The 18,556-nt window shown below is 33.9% G+C and overlaps 1 protein-coding gene across 1 annotated transcript in view; it reads right to left on the reverse strand.

The window, feature by feature from the left end:
• The window catches only part of LOC134244870 (scavenger receptor cysteine-rich type 1 protein M160-like), a 40,597-nt gene extending 24,962 nt beyond the window's left edge, over positions 1–15,635 (reverse strand). The window contains exons 1-7 of the mRNA XM_062727112.1: positions 15,348–15,635; positions 8,954–9,101; positions 5,224–5,381; positions 4,910–5,057; positions 3,362–3,528; positions 2,498–2,642; positions 589–755 (exon numbers count right to left, since the gene is read on the reverse strand). Coding sequence (XP_062583096.1) covers positions 589–755; positions 2,498–2,642; positions 3,362–3,528; positions 4,910–5,057; positions 5,224–5,381; positions 8,954–9,101; positions 15,348–15,486 — 1,072 coding nt within the window. The 5' untranslated portion in view covers positions 15,487–15,635. The remainder of the gene's footprint in view (positions 1–588; positions 756–2,497; positions 2,643–3,361; positions 3,529–4,909; positions 5,058–5,223; positions 5,382–8,953; positions 9,102–15,347) is intronic.
• Between the last annotated feature and the right edge of the window lie 2,921 nt (positions 15,636–18,556).

An 18,556-nucleotide genomic window follows, 5' to 3' on the forward strand; every position in this document is an offset into this window, starting at 1 on the left:
GAAATTAGCTTAACGTCAGACTGGTTCGTGCGCACTATGTGCGATATTTAAAGACCCCTATTTTTACAAAAAATATTAAGTTTCATCAATAAAAATAAATCATTCTGACTTGGTTTATCATAAGAAATATTTTGATATACAATAGATGCATATAGAACCATTTATTTTTAACAAAAACGTCATTGCCCACGAACTTTTTGGACAACCCTCGTACATTTATGTTGCTTTTTAAAAATTTTGCACGAAAATACACTTTTTAAAAAATCTGGAAATTATTGAAACTTCGAATTTCGGGACGGCTTGTTAACATATCTTTGCTTTTTCACAAAGTAAAATTTATTGTTTAGACTAAAGATACGTAGAAATTTTGTTGTGTATATATAATAAATATTAAAAACTACAATCAAGAAAATTCACAATATAAATGTGAGAAGGCAAAACCAACTCACCAGTAGTATTGTCATTCCATGATCGGTATTTTGTACAGTTTAACAATGAAAATAACCTATGAAACGTTTACTTTATTTCTAAACATTACCATCGCTCTGTTATAATATTGTTAATACAACAGTTACTTGTATGTTATACCTTGGCAAATAAGTCCAGCATCTTTCACTAAACTATCCAACATCCCATCTATGGATAAATGACAATCTAATATATTAAGCTCGTTTCCTGAACATTTTAAGTCCTTCATCCAAACTCGATTATCCAAGCGTCCAAAATATTCTGATTGAACAGCCAAAGCTTTCCGTCTAGTATATAGAAAGTTTACATATTATAAAATATTATGAAGATGAACATAACATTTATAGATAGAAAAATAAAATTATGATATATAATTAAATTATTATCTATCTGAAAACGTCAGATCGAATTGAAAGTGCAGAAAGTTTTGTTCATCTGCAGAGAACACATAAGGTGAACAAATACTTATTTTTCCTATTGAGGACTTAAAATAGATCCATCGAGAACTGATACAATTTTTTACTACATTCGATCAAAACAAAAATCGAGAAATTCAAAATGAATAAAACTAGCTGCGTTTCTTAAATGCACGTTTATCTCAATCAATGTTCGACTCGGGCCTAAACAAAGGATGATGTGACATACGGTCCCAAGTAAATTGACAAAAAAAAAACAAATTTCCTAATTTTACTCTACTCTTTGCACATATTCACTGATATGTGTACCCTAATTGAATGCTACTTTTATCAAAAGCAGAAAAGTAATTTGGAAGGTATTACATGTATCTCTACCATGAGTAGGGATACAGTGTTGTCATGCTATAATCAATTTCCATTGATTTTTTGCCCCGCCCAACTTTCTGGAGTTCTTAAAATATACGAGCGCAAGTGTATATTTTTCTCCTTTGGCTGGTCATTGTACATGTATATTTTTCTTAAAATCTATTTATATGTGAAAGGAGAAAAAATATCTTATTGCGCTCTATGATAAATAAAATGTAAAATCTAGCTGGCCTTTCCCATTATGAAAAAATCGACGAAGCTATTTTTCGGGCGTAAGAATAAATTCATATACTAATGGAGGCACTGTTCGATACTCTCTAGCTGACCAATCAGCTAAATGAGTTGGATTATGAGTGAGTACCACAAAAATACTAAGGAAATTTTATGTTTGAAAATTTTCTTTTTATCTGCTTTCCGTCAACATTTTCTTTTGCATTTGAGTCAAAGACACGGATCTATTATACAGTTTCCCAGCTCACATAATTACAAACAATTAATTTATAAAAGAACATATTGGCATAAACCAAGCTGAATATAGCTGGCATAGGGCCTAAAAATCACATATAACGCAGTAATCACATCATTATAATTAAAATGTGTTGGAACTATTATGACTATGAAAACTCGTATTTATTCACTCATGTTAGAAAACCATCATAATCGTTGTAGATTAAATATAATTCGTCATATAAAAAAGCGCCAAGATAGCTGTTATGTCACATCATCCTTTAAATCACAAGAAAAGAAGAAAAATAATTTCATCGATTTATTTAAGCTCTTTATCATAGAAACTGAAATAATAAGACAATCTTTGGTATTTTAACCTAATTAATGATTTTAAAATCCTCAAAGTACAATATTCATCTCTCTCTTCGGGCTCGGTGAATAATGTACCCCCACAGAAAGCTAATTTTTACATACACTGAATATTATTCGCTTAATTTATTTCTTATGAAGATCATTGGCATTAAGCAGTGCATGAACAACTCTCAGCAAGCCACATTTGTAGTTTTCTTGAACAATGGCTGTTCCATAATTTTTACATACAATGACATATTCATCTTAAAAACAATAGTTAACAAAAAATTTATTTTACTTTGAATGATTTTTGATACAGATGTAAATATAAACAATAAAATGATTTCTTTGTGTCTTAGACCTCTTGAATATTTCTTTTCATTATATTTTGCAGATACCAATCTTTAAAATGGTTGCAAATTATACATTTTAAAATTTGATGTACTTACGAATAAAAACCGAGCTGCCGACAGACCACAGCTGCCTCTTCTTCTCCCCAACTATCTGCATCTAAAGTTCCCCATTCATTACCCAGAAAAATACGTAAAGTTCCATACCAGCTTCCATTGTTTACTTCTAGCACATTTTCAATATCTATAAAAAAAAGCGTTATAGTTAGGCCATTCATTTTTTTTTGCGACCGGATGGATAGATCCAGGGCGTATATTGTTTTGTCCTGTCTGTTTAACTGTTTGTCTGCCTGTCTGTTGTCAACTTTAACCTTCGCCAAAACTTTTGAACCATAAGAGATAGAGACTTCATATTTGGAATGCATACTCCACTAATAAAGTTCTTTCAAATGACATCAAGATCAATGACCTTGTGACTTTGACTGTGACCTACATGCTAAAATAGCTTTTTCCACTGCTTGTCATAACTTTTGAACCATAAGAGATAGGGACTTCAGATTTGGTATGCATACTCCACTAATAAAGTTCTTTGTAATGACATCATGGTCAATGACCTAGTGACCTTGACTGTGACCTATATGCTAAAAATAGCCTTTTTCACTTTTTGCCATAACTTTTGAACCATACTTTATATTTAATATGCATACTTCACTAATTAAGTTCTTTCAAACAACACCAAGGACAATGACCTTGTGACCTTGACTGTGATTTATATACTAAAAATAGCTTTTTCGAATTTTGTTGGCGCCAGGCGCATATTGTTTCACAAACACACCTTTTTTTATATATATATAAAATAAAGGCGTATATATGTGTGTGTGTTTGTATGCATGTAAACTGTGATAATGAGATATACATGTATTTATGTGTTAGGAAGTGTGTGAGAAAAAGAAAGAGAGAAACCTGCACAAATAACACCGGCTTCTTTTCTCTTGAAAATTCTTTCTGCTAAGACTTCAACTTGACAGCTTAAAATCTGCATCTCTGAAGAACACGGATCCTTTATTTTTAACCATGTTAAGGTCGGTGATATTCCATAAAGATTGTTGATTACAGCCAAACCTTTTTTACTGGAAAAAAGTCACATTCATATATATATATATATATATATATATATATATATATATATATATATATATATATATATATATATATAAAGCACAAATTACAACAACTCTTAAACTAATATAACTGCCCTAAGTGAAGGAATATTAATATAGAAAGCACAGAGAAATTCACTTTTACAAGGATACTCACTTCCGCCCCAGCCCGGGGTTGAACTCTCGACCTACGGAATCTGTCTCCTAGCAGTGCAGGAACAGCGCGTTAGACCGCTCGGCTATCTAGGCAAGTTAAAAAAACTTGCTTTCGATGCCGATGGAATTCTCACAACGCTGCCCTACACTACACGGTCATTGAGAATGGAAGTGAGATACAGTTATTTGGACATTAGTTTTTAGAGGATCGTTACCAATACATGTTGTGATGAAATTAATTTTATTTATAAAGCACAAATTACAACAACTCTTAAACTAATATAACTGCCCTAAGTGAAGGAATATTAATATAGAAAGCACAGAGAAATTCACTTTTACAAGGATACTCACTTCCGCCCCAGCCCGGGGTTGAACTCTCGACCTACGGAATCTGTCTCCTAGCAGTGCTTTCTATATTAATATTCCTTCACTTAGGGCAGTTATATTAGTTTAAGAGTTGTTGTAATTTGTGCTTTATAAATAAAATTAATTTCATCACAACATGTATTGGTAACGATCCTCTAAAAACTAATGTCCAAATAACTGTATCTCACTTCCATTCTCAATGACCGTGTAGTGTAGGGCAGCGTTGTGAGAATTCCATCGGCATCGAAAGCAAGTTTTTTTAACTTGCCTAGATAGCCGAGCGGTCTAACGCGCTGTTCCTGCACTGCTAGGAGACAGATTCCGTAGGTCGAGAGTTCAACCCCGGGCTGGGGCGGAAGTGAGTATCCTTGTAAAAGTGAATTTCTCTGTGCTTTCTATATTAATATTCCTTCACTTAGGGCAGTTATATTAGTTTAAGAGTTGTTGTAATTTGTGCTTTATAAATAAAATTAATTTCATCACAACATGTATTGGTAACGATCCTCTAAAAACTAATGTCCAAATAACTGTATCTCACTTCCATTCTCAATGACCGTGTAGTGTAGGGCAGCGTTGTGAGAATTCCATCGGCATCGAAAGCAAGTTTTTTTAACTTGCCTAGATAGCCGAGCGGTCTAACGCGCTGTTCCTGCACTGCTAGGAGACAGATTCCGTAGGTCGAGAGTTCAACCCCGGGCTGGGGCGGAAGTGAGTATCCTTGTAAAAGTGAATTTCTCTGTGCTTTCTATATATATATATATATATATATATGTAATCATTTTTTTTTCTTGGAATAGGGATATATATGTTGAGAAGTCCTTGGCATTACCCCTTTAATCCAATCTGTTTGCACACAATATTAGCTTTAGAATGTGTCCATGTGCTTGCGTCAATTCCTCCCCATTCACTATCAAGATATACCTCCACTCGTCCTGCTATGCTAGCATTGTGCAGGCGTACTCTAAAATCTGTGTCATCTATCAAAAATAAGGTATTAAATTTGTTAATAAAAATGCTATTTCAAAGCTACCGAAATTGAAGCTATGGTAAAATTTCATCAAGCTCATATCGCAAACGCTTTTTAATTTAATCTCTAAAAAATCATAACATAATTGGTGTCCTTTGCAACTGCTTTAAACTCACCAGTACAAACTACACCTGCAGATCCAGAGTTATATTTTCCTGATATCTGGTTTGCACAATCAATGAAACTGCTTTCTGTTCCGGAACAACTGACACGTACGAACCACTCCCATTCGCTGAATCCAAAGACGTCGTTAAGAACTGGTATCGCCCTAGAACTGAGTGTAAAAAATACCAACTTACTGTTTTCTTTGGAAGACGGTATATACATGTAGAGTTAAAGCTGTTTACAGTCTTTGGACCATGCACTTCCCCTTTATTCTTGTTGACCTGGACTCAAAGACTTTGGCAAGTCTCCGCATACGTCAACATATACTATATCTACTCATTATTTGCTACTGAACTGGACAGATATAAAAGAGGAAAACTAGAAACGCATACTATTTTATCAATATTTATAAACACACAATGAGATGATGTATTATTGGAACGCACAATTTAGTGTACAAAAATTTCAACTATCATAACAGACTCGGTTGATTAGCCTGAAAGTATATTAAATACTCTGAAGGTTTCTCGTCATACCGGTACTCGTTGCTTACATAATCCCAGACGTCTTTTGATCTTTTATTTAAAAAAAAATCCGCACATCTTTTTCCATCGGTCAATCCCTGATCATGCCATGTGTTCACTTTTTATAATTAGGTTGTCGCTCACAGTGTACTGCATACTATCCTCTTAGCAAAACCATTATCTCTAAAGCGTTTGTAAGACTCTCTAGGCCAAATCGTCAATGTACAAACTAGAAAATAATGGAAGTAAAAGCATTTTTTCTCTATTTACGTCACAAGTCACATGGTGTGAAGGACCCTTATGAGCTAATGTCGCTCTTTTATGCTGAATCCATTACTTTCTATAAAATTTGGTATGGTATCCCTCCTTTAACTCGCTTTTGAAAAAAAAATTAAAAATATAACGAATTTTTTCAATATCTTTATGATTAAAATTTCTTTTTCTTCATGCCAGCAGTGGATTGATTGTTAATTCCATTATACATGTACTTGTTTTATATCGTAGGACTTATGTCTGTAAAAGCCCTTTCAAAAATACAAAGCCAAGATCTACAGCAAATAATTTATCATTACGCTCGAATATGTGTATGTCAGTTTTTTATTTATGGTTGTTAAGAAATACAGCAGAATATTCTTGAAAAATCTATACTGTGTAACATATACTGCGTTTCCTTATTACCGGAAAATTTTAATTGACTTCTTTTTTATTTGCACCCTCTTAAAGCCGCTTGGTCCGATTCTAATCGCTATGAAATATATTTGTTTTTCTTCTTGAAAAATAATTGTCCATAAATTGTTTTACCTTTTGTCAAATTATATCCCCAAAGTCTTTTTCTTTTAAAAGATATCAAAATTCAAAAGTTAAAAAAATATTTTTTGTTAGGTCACACTAAAAATAATCGTATGTTGATATCGCGTGAAATCCCCTTCGAAAAACTAAATTTATCGCTTACATGTATATCTCATAAAGAACGAACCCCAATCTAATTAAAATTAGATGTTAGATCCGCTCGCATACTCGCTACACTAACATCTAACAACATCCAATAGAGGGTCACGTCAGAGGTCAAATTCTATCAACCAATCAAATCGTCTCTTGCAAAATCATCTTTTATTTGTTGACGATATTGAAGAGAATAAGTCTAGAGTTGTTCCGAATTTGACCTCTGACGTGACCCTCAATGGGAATTTGTTAGATGTTTGTGTAGAAAGTTTGCGAGCGGATCTAACATCTAATTTTAATTAGATTGAACGAACCCGAGCATTTTTTTTTCACAACAAAGTACTTATACCTGTACACGGACAATATTTTAGCCTTCTTTACTAAAACTCCTTTAAAAAAATATCTGATTTTCCTTTATTCTTTAAAAATGCATATTGATATAAAATTACTAAGGATTATATTCCATGACTTAGGACTAAGGTTCTACTTATTGAAAAAAAAATTCGGGTTTGAATTATCTTCATAATAAGATAAAACCAATAAGTTCATCTTTTTCAAAGGTGACTTCACAACAGATCTTAACTTCCTGTCAGGAACTACTGTTTGTCAATAATGTTTTTGATCTATGGTTGTCACGGATTGTTGTAATAAACTATTAAATCAATCTTATAATTTATTTTTATATCTTATCTATGTAATGACGTACTTTTATTGTGTAAGATAATATGTGCCTGTTTCGGATCAAGCGGCTTTAAAGTAATCAAAATAGCTGAAAATTATTATTCATAGTTTATGCAGCCATGCTATTAAAGGGAATTTTAAATTCAATATATATACTGAAAAATGGAAATATTTTTATGCGCCCGAATCGAAAGATCCGAGGCGTATATTGTTTTTGTCCTGTCTGTTTGTCTGCAAACTTGAACCTTCATCATAACTTTTGAAATGAAAGAGATTTCATATTTGGTATTCATACTCCACTAATTAAACTCTTTCAAATGATACCAAGGTCAATGACCTCGTGACCTTGACTGTGACCTTTATGCTAAAAAAAGTTTTTTCTGCCAACTTGAACCTTCGCCATTCTTTTTTAACCATAAAAGATAGAGACTTTATATTTGATAAGCATACACTACTGATTAAGCTCTTTTGAATGACACCATGGTCAATGACCTTGTGACCTTGACTGTGACCTATACGCTAAACATAGCTTTTTTGTCGGCAAAATTTAACCTTCGCCATAACTTTTGAACGAAGATTGATTGTATACTGATTAACGTCCCTCTCCAGAATATTTCACTGATATGGAGACGTCACCATTGCCGGTGAAGGGATGCAAATTTAGGCCTATGCTCGGCACTTACGGCCTATGAGCAGGGAGGGATCTTTGTCGTGCCACACCTGCTGTGACACGGGGCCTCGGTTTATACGGTCTCATCCGAAGGACCGCCCCATTTAGTCGCCTTTTACGACAAGCAAGGGGGTACTGAGGACCTATTCTAACCCGGATCCCCACGGGGGTTACTATTAATATTAATATTTGGCATGTATACTCCACTAATTAAGTCCTTTCACATGATACCAAGGTCAACGACCCTGTGACCTTAACTGTGTCCTACGTGCTAAAAATATCTTTTTTGAACCTTCACCATAACTTTTGAACCATGAGAGATAGAGACTTCATATTTGATATGCATACTTCACTAATCAAGTTCTTTCAAATGACACCAAGATCAATGCATTTGTGAGCTTGACTGTGACTTATATGCTAAAAATATGCTTTATCGAATCTTGTTTCACAAACACAACTTTTTTTAATGTTCTCAATAGTATTGAGCCATCAAGAAACTTCTAGAAACTCGTTATCTTTTTTTCCTTGTATCCTGCATTACAAAAAGTTGCTGAAATTATCTTTGGAAACTATTTGTAGTGTTCATAGACTGGTACCCTGACATCGGTTAACGGGCGCAAGCGCCCTGAAAAACCAACAACTGTCCTTGTAATTCCTAGCGGCAGCGACTGGAATCAAAGGCAGAGAACCAGTGCTATAGTGTTCATTATCTTCATCCTTTTCAGTATACTAAAACGGAAATAGATTTTTGAATCAAGATTCACCATAAAGAAAACACGATTTTCATCATCCTACAGATGTCTACATGTTTTATTCTTGATTCTTCTCAAAACAATATTTGTTTTTTAACTTCCAACAGTCAAAGATCTTAAGAATATACTCCATTTTATAAAGTGCATCTTATATATACATGTAAGTCCTTACTAGGGTTTCTGTAATTCCTTGCAAAACATAGAAGCCGTCTTTTCCGTCCAGGCGTTTTTATCAATTCCACCCCATTTGTCATCCAAGAGAATTTCAACCCTACCTGCAGATGTATTTGAAGCTGTTCGAAGTTGTATTTTATCTTTGTCTACAAAAAAGGATATTTTTGACTTGTGAAAAAATTATCTATTTTGTCTCATTTTTAAAGAATTATTATTTATTAAACTACATATAGCTGATCATAAAAAACACTAAAAAAAGGTTTTTCTTTCATTATTAAAAAAAAATTGCATAATATTTTAATTTACACTATTATCTTTATCATTATTTACAGTTATCAATTATCAATGCTGAATAACAAAGGTTAATAACTTTCCTCAGAGGAATACAAATTAACAAAGCCCTAGTGCACAAGAGCACGAGTTATGTCCAAGACACAATGTAGTTACGATATCGACACATTACTTTTTTTTTTATAATTTACTATAATATTTCTCTATTCTTGTGTGTTTTTAACAATACTTCCTGTATTTAACATGTGTTATTTAAAAATCATTAAAAAAAATTTCTTGTAGTATCGATTTCGTTGATATCGACCATGTCGCTTTGATATAGAATCATGTTTGCTCAGCCCTTGATAAATACCGTCAATGTTACTTTGTGTGTGTGTTTATATTTAATCCCTTTACTTATACAAAGATTGTATCTGCAATCGATATCGTCGACATCGTATCGATATCGAATCATGAATGTTAAAAACATAATACTTCACCCTAAAAGAAAACCTTTATTTTTAACATATCCCAAGACAATAACTTCTGTGTTTCTTCTTGCAACATTTGTGTATATTTACTTTCTGATTAATAAGTTTACCCTACTGTCGATATCGACGATATCATATCGATATCGAATCATGATTGTTAAAACATATTTTACAACTTTCACCCCTAACCCAACATCTTACTCTAAACATAATCCAAAACAATAACAACCCCAAACCCTTTCTTAATCATAATTTATTTTCATATTCATGCTAATTATGATTCAATTTTAACATCACTTGTGACTTTGTAAAATTATGCTTTAGGCTACCTTATTCTGAAAAATAAATTGTACAAATAGGATCGATATCGATACGATCTCGTCATGATAGTGTTGATATCGACGACATCGACATAGCACAAAGTCTTATATATGGAACCAAGTATTTCCAATCAAAAGTACTGATCACGATCGAAATTGATACTATATCGACATAATATTGTCGATATCGTCGATATCGACATCGAATTCTTTCTAAGAGATGTATGGAGAGCACTGACCAAAGAATTGAAAATTCACATATCAGTAGAGCCCCCTCCCCTCTCACCCCTGTGACACCAGAGGTCTGTTCAACAGAGCGTCTTTTGGAGGTATAAAGAAATTTGGCAAGCACTCGTGAACGTTGACTTCGTTCTGTTGAACAGGTCTCTTAATCTCTGATAAATGAACCACAAGCATCAAGAACTTGAAGTAAGAACTAAGAGATAATAATTGGGAATTAATGAAAATTTGGTGGCATATTTTAAAAATCTTCTTCTCAAGAACCACTGTGCTAGGAAAGATGAAACTTATAGGGAAACATCCTCAGGTAGTGTAGATTCAAGTTTGTTCAAATCAAGACCCCCGGGGGTAGGGCGGGGCCAAAATGGCCCACCAAAGTTTTACACAGAAATATATAGGAAAATTCTTTAAAAATCTTCTTCTCAAGAATGACAAAGCCATAATTCATCATATTCATATGGAAGCATGTTCAGGTAGTGTAGATTCAAGTTTGTTCAAGTCATGACCCCCAGGGGTAGGGCGGGGCCAAAATGGCCCACAAAGTTTTACATAAAAATATATAGGAAATTTCTTTAAAAATCTTCTTCCCAAGATTGACAAAGCCATAATTCATCATATTTATATGGAAGCATGCTCAGCTAGTGTAGATTTAAGTTTGTAAAAGTCATGACCCCCGGGGGTTGGGCGGGGCCAAAATGGCCGACTAAAGTTTAACATATAAATATATAGGAAAATTCTTTTAAAATCTTCTTCTCAAGAATGACAAAGCCATAATTCATTATATTTATATGGAAGCATGCTCAGCTAGTGTAGATTCAAGTTTGTTAAAGTTATGACCCCCGGGGGTAGGGCGGGGCCAAAATGGCCGACTAAAGTTTTACATAGAAATATATAGGAAAATTCTTTAAAAATCTTCTTCTCCAGAATGACAAAGCCATAACTCATCATATTCATATGGAAGCATGTTCAGGTAGTGTAGATTCAAATATGTTCAAGTCATGATCCCCCTGGGGTAGGGCGGGGCCAAAATGGCTGACCAAAGATTGACATAAAAATATATAGGAAAATTCTTTAAAAATCTTCTTCTCAAGAATGACAAAACCATAATTCATCATATTTATATGGAAACATGCTCAGCTAGTGTAGATTCAAGTTTGTTCAAATCATGACCCCCTGAGGTAGGGCGGGCCAAAATGGCTGACCAAAGTTTAACATATAAATATATAGGAAAATTCTTTAAACATCTTCTTCTCAAGAATGACAAAGCCATATATCATCATAATTATATAGAAGCATGCTCAAGTAGTGTAGATTCAAATTTGTTCAAATCATGACCCCCAGGGGTAGGGTGGGGCCAAAATGGCCGAACAAAGTTTTTAAAGATATATATAGGAAAATTCTTTAAAAATCATTTTCAAAAAAAAAAAAAAAAAGCAAATCCATGATTGGTCATGGGACTACTTTTATATTTAAACTTTACAATAAAAAGCCATTTTCTACTTTTTCCTACTCTTAGTGCTCAGGTGAGCAATGTGGCCCATGGGCCTCTTGTTTGTTTGTTGTTTTTTTTAAGATGATTATAGGTCAAATTTTCTGTAACCTAGAGCATTGTACAAACACTTGGACGTCCGGTCCACGGACTGTCATTAATGCATATGATACGTAAGAGCCTATTGAGGTGTAATGTATTTTAAAACAAAAAAAGGGACCTGTTCTCAATGGATACTGTAATCACATATTTTCGTTGGGTCAAATTTTCTTGGTTTTTGGGAAAAAAATATTGAGTAGTTGTTACATTTTACATTTCATTCTGAATTCACACCACGAAAACAACAAACATTAACCACCACACGAATACTTGTGATGTCACAGTGTACGTGTGAAATATGAAAGACCAAACATTGATCATTAAAAGGTTATGGCGATGCTTAATTTTTTTTTTATCAAAATGTGGGTCAAGATAAGAGAAGCAAATGAAAGTTATCCAAGGCAAGACCTTATATTAAAGCAATACACATGTGAAATATTAAAACTAACACGACTGTTCTAATGTTATGATGAAGGTATTTTTAAAAAGTAGGTCAAACTCAATGTTCAAGGTCAAAAGTTTAAAAATATCTATTTCCTTGGAAAAGTATACACATATCTAGACGTACAGATAAAAGTTATACATGTATAACTAATTGTTAAAAGGTTATGGGTAAATTCATGCACAACTTGGATGAAACCCAAGGTCAAGGCCACGAGTTCAATATATTGACAAACGAAGAAAGGCCTTGTCACAAGGAATATACATGTGAAATATGAGAGCCAAAGCCTCAACCATTCAAAATTGGAGGGCAATTTTAAAGTTTTTGCAGACAAAAAAACGGGCAGGGAGAAACTATATATACCAAGAATCTTCAATTACGGGGTAAAATTCAAAGAATAAAATAAAATTAATGTATTTTCACTATAAAATCAACAGAGCCTCCCTCCCTCTCACAGAAGCCCTCACCCATGGGCCATAAATATAATTTTGGAAGATGCACTCTTGATCACCATAACCATGCATCTAGTTGATATAGTGTGTATACAGGGAGAGAGAAGATTTTGGGGAATAAATACGCTTAACCTTTTAAATATATAATTACTAGAGCCCTACAAATAATTACTCTTAATGACCCAGGGGTCATGAATTTCAACATTTTATAAATATATGTAGAGGATTCATTTCTTATTACAACCATACCAACAGTTAGACTTCTTGATGCCAAAGACAGTTTTAATTTTTTTAATGCCAATCCCTAAGATCTCGGGGTAGGGGTGGGCAATTTTTGTTCCCCTACACTTAGAGATGCTCTTTCCTAAAATTGTTGAAATTGATTCATTGGTTTTAGAGAAAAGGATGAAAATGTTCAAATGTAAATGCACATCGCACGATGTACATCGCCAGATAATTAAGAACAAATATAGCAATAGCTCACCTTAGTTACTCAGAAGACCTAAAGAATCAATGTAGAAGCTTTAGGACTTATTACATATTATTATATTATCAGGAAACCAGTGTAACAGACAGACAGAATGATAAAACAAGAGGCCCATGGGCCTTATAGGTCACCTGAGAATTATGCAACAACTTTCCAGTGATTGAATTTGATTCATGTTTTAAGCCTGATGCTATGGCATTCACAATTTTGAAAGAGGCACCATTGATCATCATAACAATACACTTAGCAGTTGCTTAGTTTGTTTACTTAATACCCATACGCAGGGTAAGGGGAACAAAAAATGCATTTCAACTAATCAGTAATATTCAGCAATAATCAGTAATGCCCCTACCACACATGAACCCCAGACCCTTAGGCCTTGATATTTGATTAATACCAAGGAGAAGATTTCAAACCATTCATTCATTTTCAGTATATAAGTACAGCCCCCCCCTTGGTACCCCTGACCCTGGGGCCTTGAAATTCACAATTCTGGAAGATTAGGGCCCTTGTCACTCATAACTGTATAGGTAGTTCATCTGCTTAATACCCTGGAGCAGATTTACCCTTCAAAGATTTAATGTATTTTCACTATATAATCAAAAAAAATTTGGAAGAGGCATTATTGCTCATCATAACTATGTACTTAGTTATATGTAGTTTATTTAATTCCTAGGAGCAGATAAGAAGATTTTCAAAGAATTCATGTATTTTCACTATATAATCAATAGCCCCCCTAACACCAGAACCCCTGACCCTGGGGCCATAAAATTCATTATTTTGGTAGAGGCACTCTTGCTCATCATAACTATGCACTGAGTTAGTTTATTTAATACCTAGGAGCAGAGGAAAAGATTTTCAAGGAATTCATGTATTTTCACTATATAATTAATAGAGCACCGCCCTAACACCAGAACCCCTGACCCTGGGGCCATGAAATTCACAAATTTGGTAGAGGCACTCTTGCTCATCATAACTGTGCATTTAGTTAGTTTATTTAATACCCAGGAACAGAAAAGAAGCTTTTCAAAGAATTCAGGTATTTTCACTATATAATCAATACAGCCCAGCCCTAACACCAGAACCCCTGACCCTGGGGCCATGAAATTCACAAATTTGGTAGAGGCACTCTTGCTCATCATAACTATGCATTTAGTTAGTTTATTTAATACCCAGGAACAGAAAAGAAGATTTTCAAAGAATTCAGGTATTTTCACTATATAATCAATAGAGCCCAGCCCTAACACCAGAATCCCTGACCCTGGGGCTAAAAAAATTCACAATTTTGTTAGAGGTACTCTTGCTTATCAAAACTATACACTTAGTTAGTTTATTTAATACCCAGGAGCAGAGAAGAAGATTTTCAGAGAATTCATGTATTTTCACTAGAGCCCCGCCCTAACACCAGAACCCCTGACCCTGGGGCCATAAAATTCACAATTTTGGTAAAGGCACTCTTGCTCATCATAACTATGTACTTAGTTGGTTTATTTAATACCCAGGAGCAGAGAAAAAGATTTTCAAAGAAATAATGCATTTTCACTATCTACTTATTTAGCCCCGCCCTAGCACTAGAACCCCTGACCCTGGGGCCATGAATTTCACAATTTTGGTACAGGACTCATTGCTGATTACAATCATGCAAACAGTTTGACTGCTTGATGTACAGGAGTAAAGAAGAAGATTTTTAAAGATTGCATTTATTCTAGTGGTTTTGGCCCCACCCCTCAGGCCCCAGGGGGGGGGGCAGGGATCATGAAATTCACAATTTTTGTTCCCCTTTACTCATAGATGCTTTATGCCAAATTTGGTTGAAATTGGTTCAGTGGTTTCAGAGAAGAAGCTGAAAATGCTCAAATGTTAACGCACGACGGATGACGCACACCCGCACGACGCACGACGATGGACGAAAACAGATAGCAATAGGTCCCCTGAGTTTACTCAGGTGACCTAAAAATAGACGAACGGGCCAAGGTAGACATACATGTATTAACATCTCAACATTTTAGAAGATTTCAGTAAGAAATTTTGCAAGATGATCATACACTACATTATGCAAAATTAAATCTAAATTCATTGTTTAAATGACTTATATTGTGTACCTGTACATATTACACCTGCCATCGTAGAATCGTAGTATGATACCTCTCCCAGGGATATGTAACAATTAAGCAGCGATGTCTCTGTACCCAAACAGCTAATCCTTTGTAACCATCTCAAGGAATAAAGAGGACCAAACATGTTACTATGGACAGGAAAAGATGCGGAACTGAAAGAAGACTATTCCACTCATTAAGTTCTTCAAAACTATATTTTCCACTTCCATAAAAGTGGACATAATTCACGGTATTACGATATCACAGGCCTGTAATTTGCATTTTGACAGTGTTTCTTAGATGCACAACATATAAAACATTAATTGTGAGCAGTATCTGAGTTTTATAACTTTTAAAGGAGTAGAGCGTTAAATGGTATCAGTTTTGTAGAGCGAAATAGTTTGACTTCCCCCGGAAATCCTGCTCTTAACATGTCTTATAGTGAACCCTGCCCCTGGAGTGAAGACTCATACCCCCTTCCCCCTTTTAAAATGCAATATGTCAACCCAAGGACGAAGCCTCATTTTCGAGCTTTAATTCCCCCCCCCCCCCCCCAAGATTTGCTCAGAAAATCAGTTATATCAGTTTTTTTATAGTCGGACGTACGAAGAAAAAAAGACCAGTTAAACCTTAAATAATATCTTCCATTCTCAGTGAGAGGGGTGGCAATTACTGCATCGCATTTGATATGTAAATTACCTCTTTAGAGAGATTAAAGCACTTGTAAAAGCAAGATAGATTGAACGGGAAGACTTGCTATTGGGGAAGTCTGAATATATAAGTAGTATATAGTAAAGTACATATGTAGATCTTCCGGCAGGGTAGCGTGGCTTTAAAAGGGAAATTTCTTCAGGGGTCCTCCCGCTCTAAAGGAAAAAATTCATCCAGGGGGAAATCTCACTCTAAAAGTCTCACCGAAGACCAGACCACCGAGGGGAAGTTTGACTATGAGGGAAGTCTTAAGGCCGGTATACACATGATACACGGAAAGATTTGTATCATAATACAAAATCTTATTGTGTATACATGAATTGTACACTCTTAATAGAGATTGTTCTATCTGACGTATCCGTATCCGTATCCGTATCGAGATATGAAAGGCATCTCGATCCCGATGTCTCAACCATTTAATACAATTTCCGTCTCTGTTTGTGGTTAAATAAGCCACAGTCATGCATTGGAAAATAGCAAATGGCAATTTTTCTATTAGAAATACTTAACTTCTGTAAACATCATTTCGTAGAAAAATATTTATTAAAAAAAAAGAAAGAAAATGAATTAATAAATTTAAGTATAAAATATTTCATTTTAATTATTTTGTTTTAAAATTAAATTCATTTTGTTTCAAAATATTTGTAGGAAATCTCCTTTCTCTTTTTCCTCTCGCCTAATATCTGGGTATTTTATTGATATATTCCACTGTATAACGGAATACCCAGCGGAAAGGGCAAAAATTACCATAATGAGAAAACAAACAATTATTTTAATTTCAATGACCATAAAAACTTAACAAATGATATACAATGCATAATCAACAGACCTTTTCGCAGAACAAGTATACATTAAATCATAACAAACGAATATGTACGTAACAAACATATATGAATACAAAACCAACGATCATCTTTGCAGTAAAAACACGACAAACGAAAAAAACTTAACCAACTTGCACGCGGTAAATCTAGTCTTCCCTACTCCCGGCTCCCGACGGTATCGGATTTTTTTAAATTTCTTTTTTTGTCGGTGCACAGAAACTCTTCAAACTTCTCAGGTACATTTTCTTTTTAAATGAATTCAATAATATGTAAAAACTTAAACAAATTTGCGTATTTATTACTGAATCAGCAGAATCACCTTCAAAAAGAGGTAAATGTAGTACTCCGTTATAAATATGAAAACCAAAAACGGACATCAATACAGAGAGACTAAGTGTCGTAGATAGTAAATGTGTATGGGCACAGATTTGAAGTTAATATTATCTGTATAATATTACGACTTATATATTTTAATAGCATTTCACACAAAAAATATATTAAAAATCTTATTTCATCTAAAAGTTATTAAAACTTCAAATTTTTAGACGGGTTTGATTGACACATCCTTGCACTCTCACAAATTTTAAATTTATTCTTAGTACTTAGGAAAAGTGGCAATCTTGTTTCAATAACTTTAAGACGAAATAAATTCACTTCACAACTGTGTCCATGGAACTTTAAAAATATTTAACGTATAGATCTTGAGCAGATATTACTTATCAAAACGACTGAATTAGTATTTCAGTGAAAATTGGTGGTGTTAATAAAAAAATGAACAATTAAATTCTATAAAAATTCATAACATCAAAAGGATTTGATTTCAAAAAAGATTTTTATCAAAATCTTCATAAAAAAAGCTAAATCTAACATTGTACTTATGGTAAAATAATGCAAAATGAAAGTACTGCATTGTTATACATTGACGTAGCATCGTTTTTAAAAGGAGGGGGTAATCAAAGAAAAAAATTCAATCTAGCTGAAAAAAAGATTTTAAAAACTTAACAAGCAAAAACAAAAAGGAAATTTAAATGATATAGCCCAAACTCGAAAATGTGTGTGTGTGTGTGTGTGTGTGTGGGGGGGGGGGGGTTGTTAGGTTCAACTTCTTTCAGTGCCAATTTTTTTTCCTGATATACATGTACTACATAACCCTTTTTTGACCTTACTCTTAAAATTGGGAATTGTTGCTACGTACCTGTCATATGAGATATGCCACTGTAATGTAAAGTTATCATAATAGATTCTTGTAATATTTAAAGAATTGCGAAAACCAACTTATGTAAAAAGATCAACAAAAATTGACGAAACGGCCTTCAGGAGAATGAGATATTTTTCTGCATTTTATGTAAATTCTTTTCTTTCATTTTAAATTTTTAAGATGAATTAACCCTCCCCCCCCCCCCCCCCCCCCAAAAAAAAGTAAAAAAAAAAAATTAAGGGGGATCGTAAGTGTGTAGAACCACGTCCATGTTGTATAGCCTTGGAACATAAACATTATGTGGCAAAGAGTTCTATACAAAAAAATGTGTGAGGGAATTTCTGTGCATACAAATTATCTAGCATGTAAATGAGGGTTTTCATTTAATAAGAAATATAAACTGTACCTCAGTTTGTTGTTTTTAATCGCGATTCTACGAAAACATTTGTGTCCTTTTTTCAGTGGTTTTCGCATTTATAGCT

The sequence above is a fragment of the Saccostrea cucullata genome, unplaced genomic scaffold (assembly GCF_032062105.1).
Source record: "Saccostrea cucullata isolate Sc308-1 unplaced genomic scaffold, CSIRO_AGI_Scuc_v1 ctg2369, whole genome shotgun sequence".
NCBI lineage: Eukaryota > Metazoa > Mollusca > Bivalvia > Ostreida > Ostreidae > Saccostrea > Saccostrea cuccullata.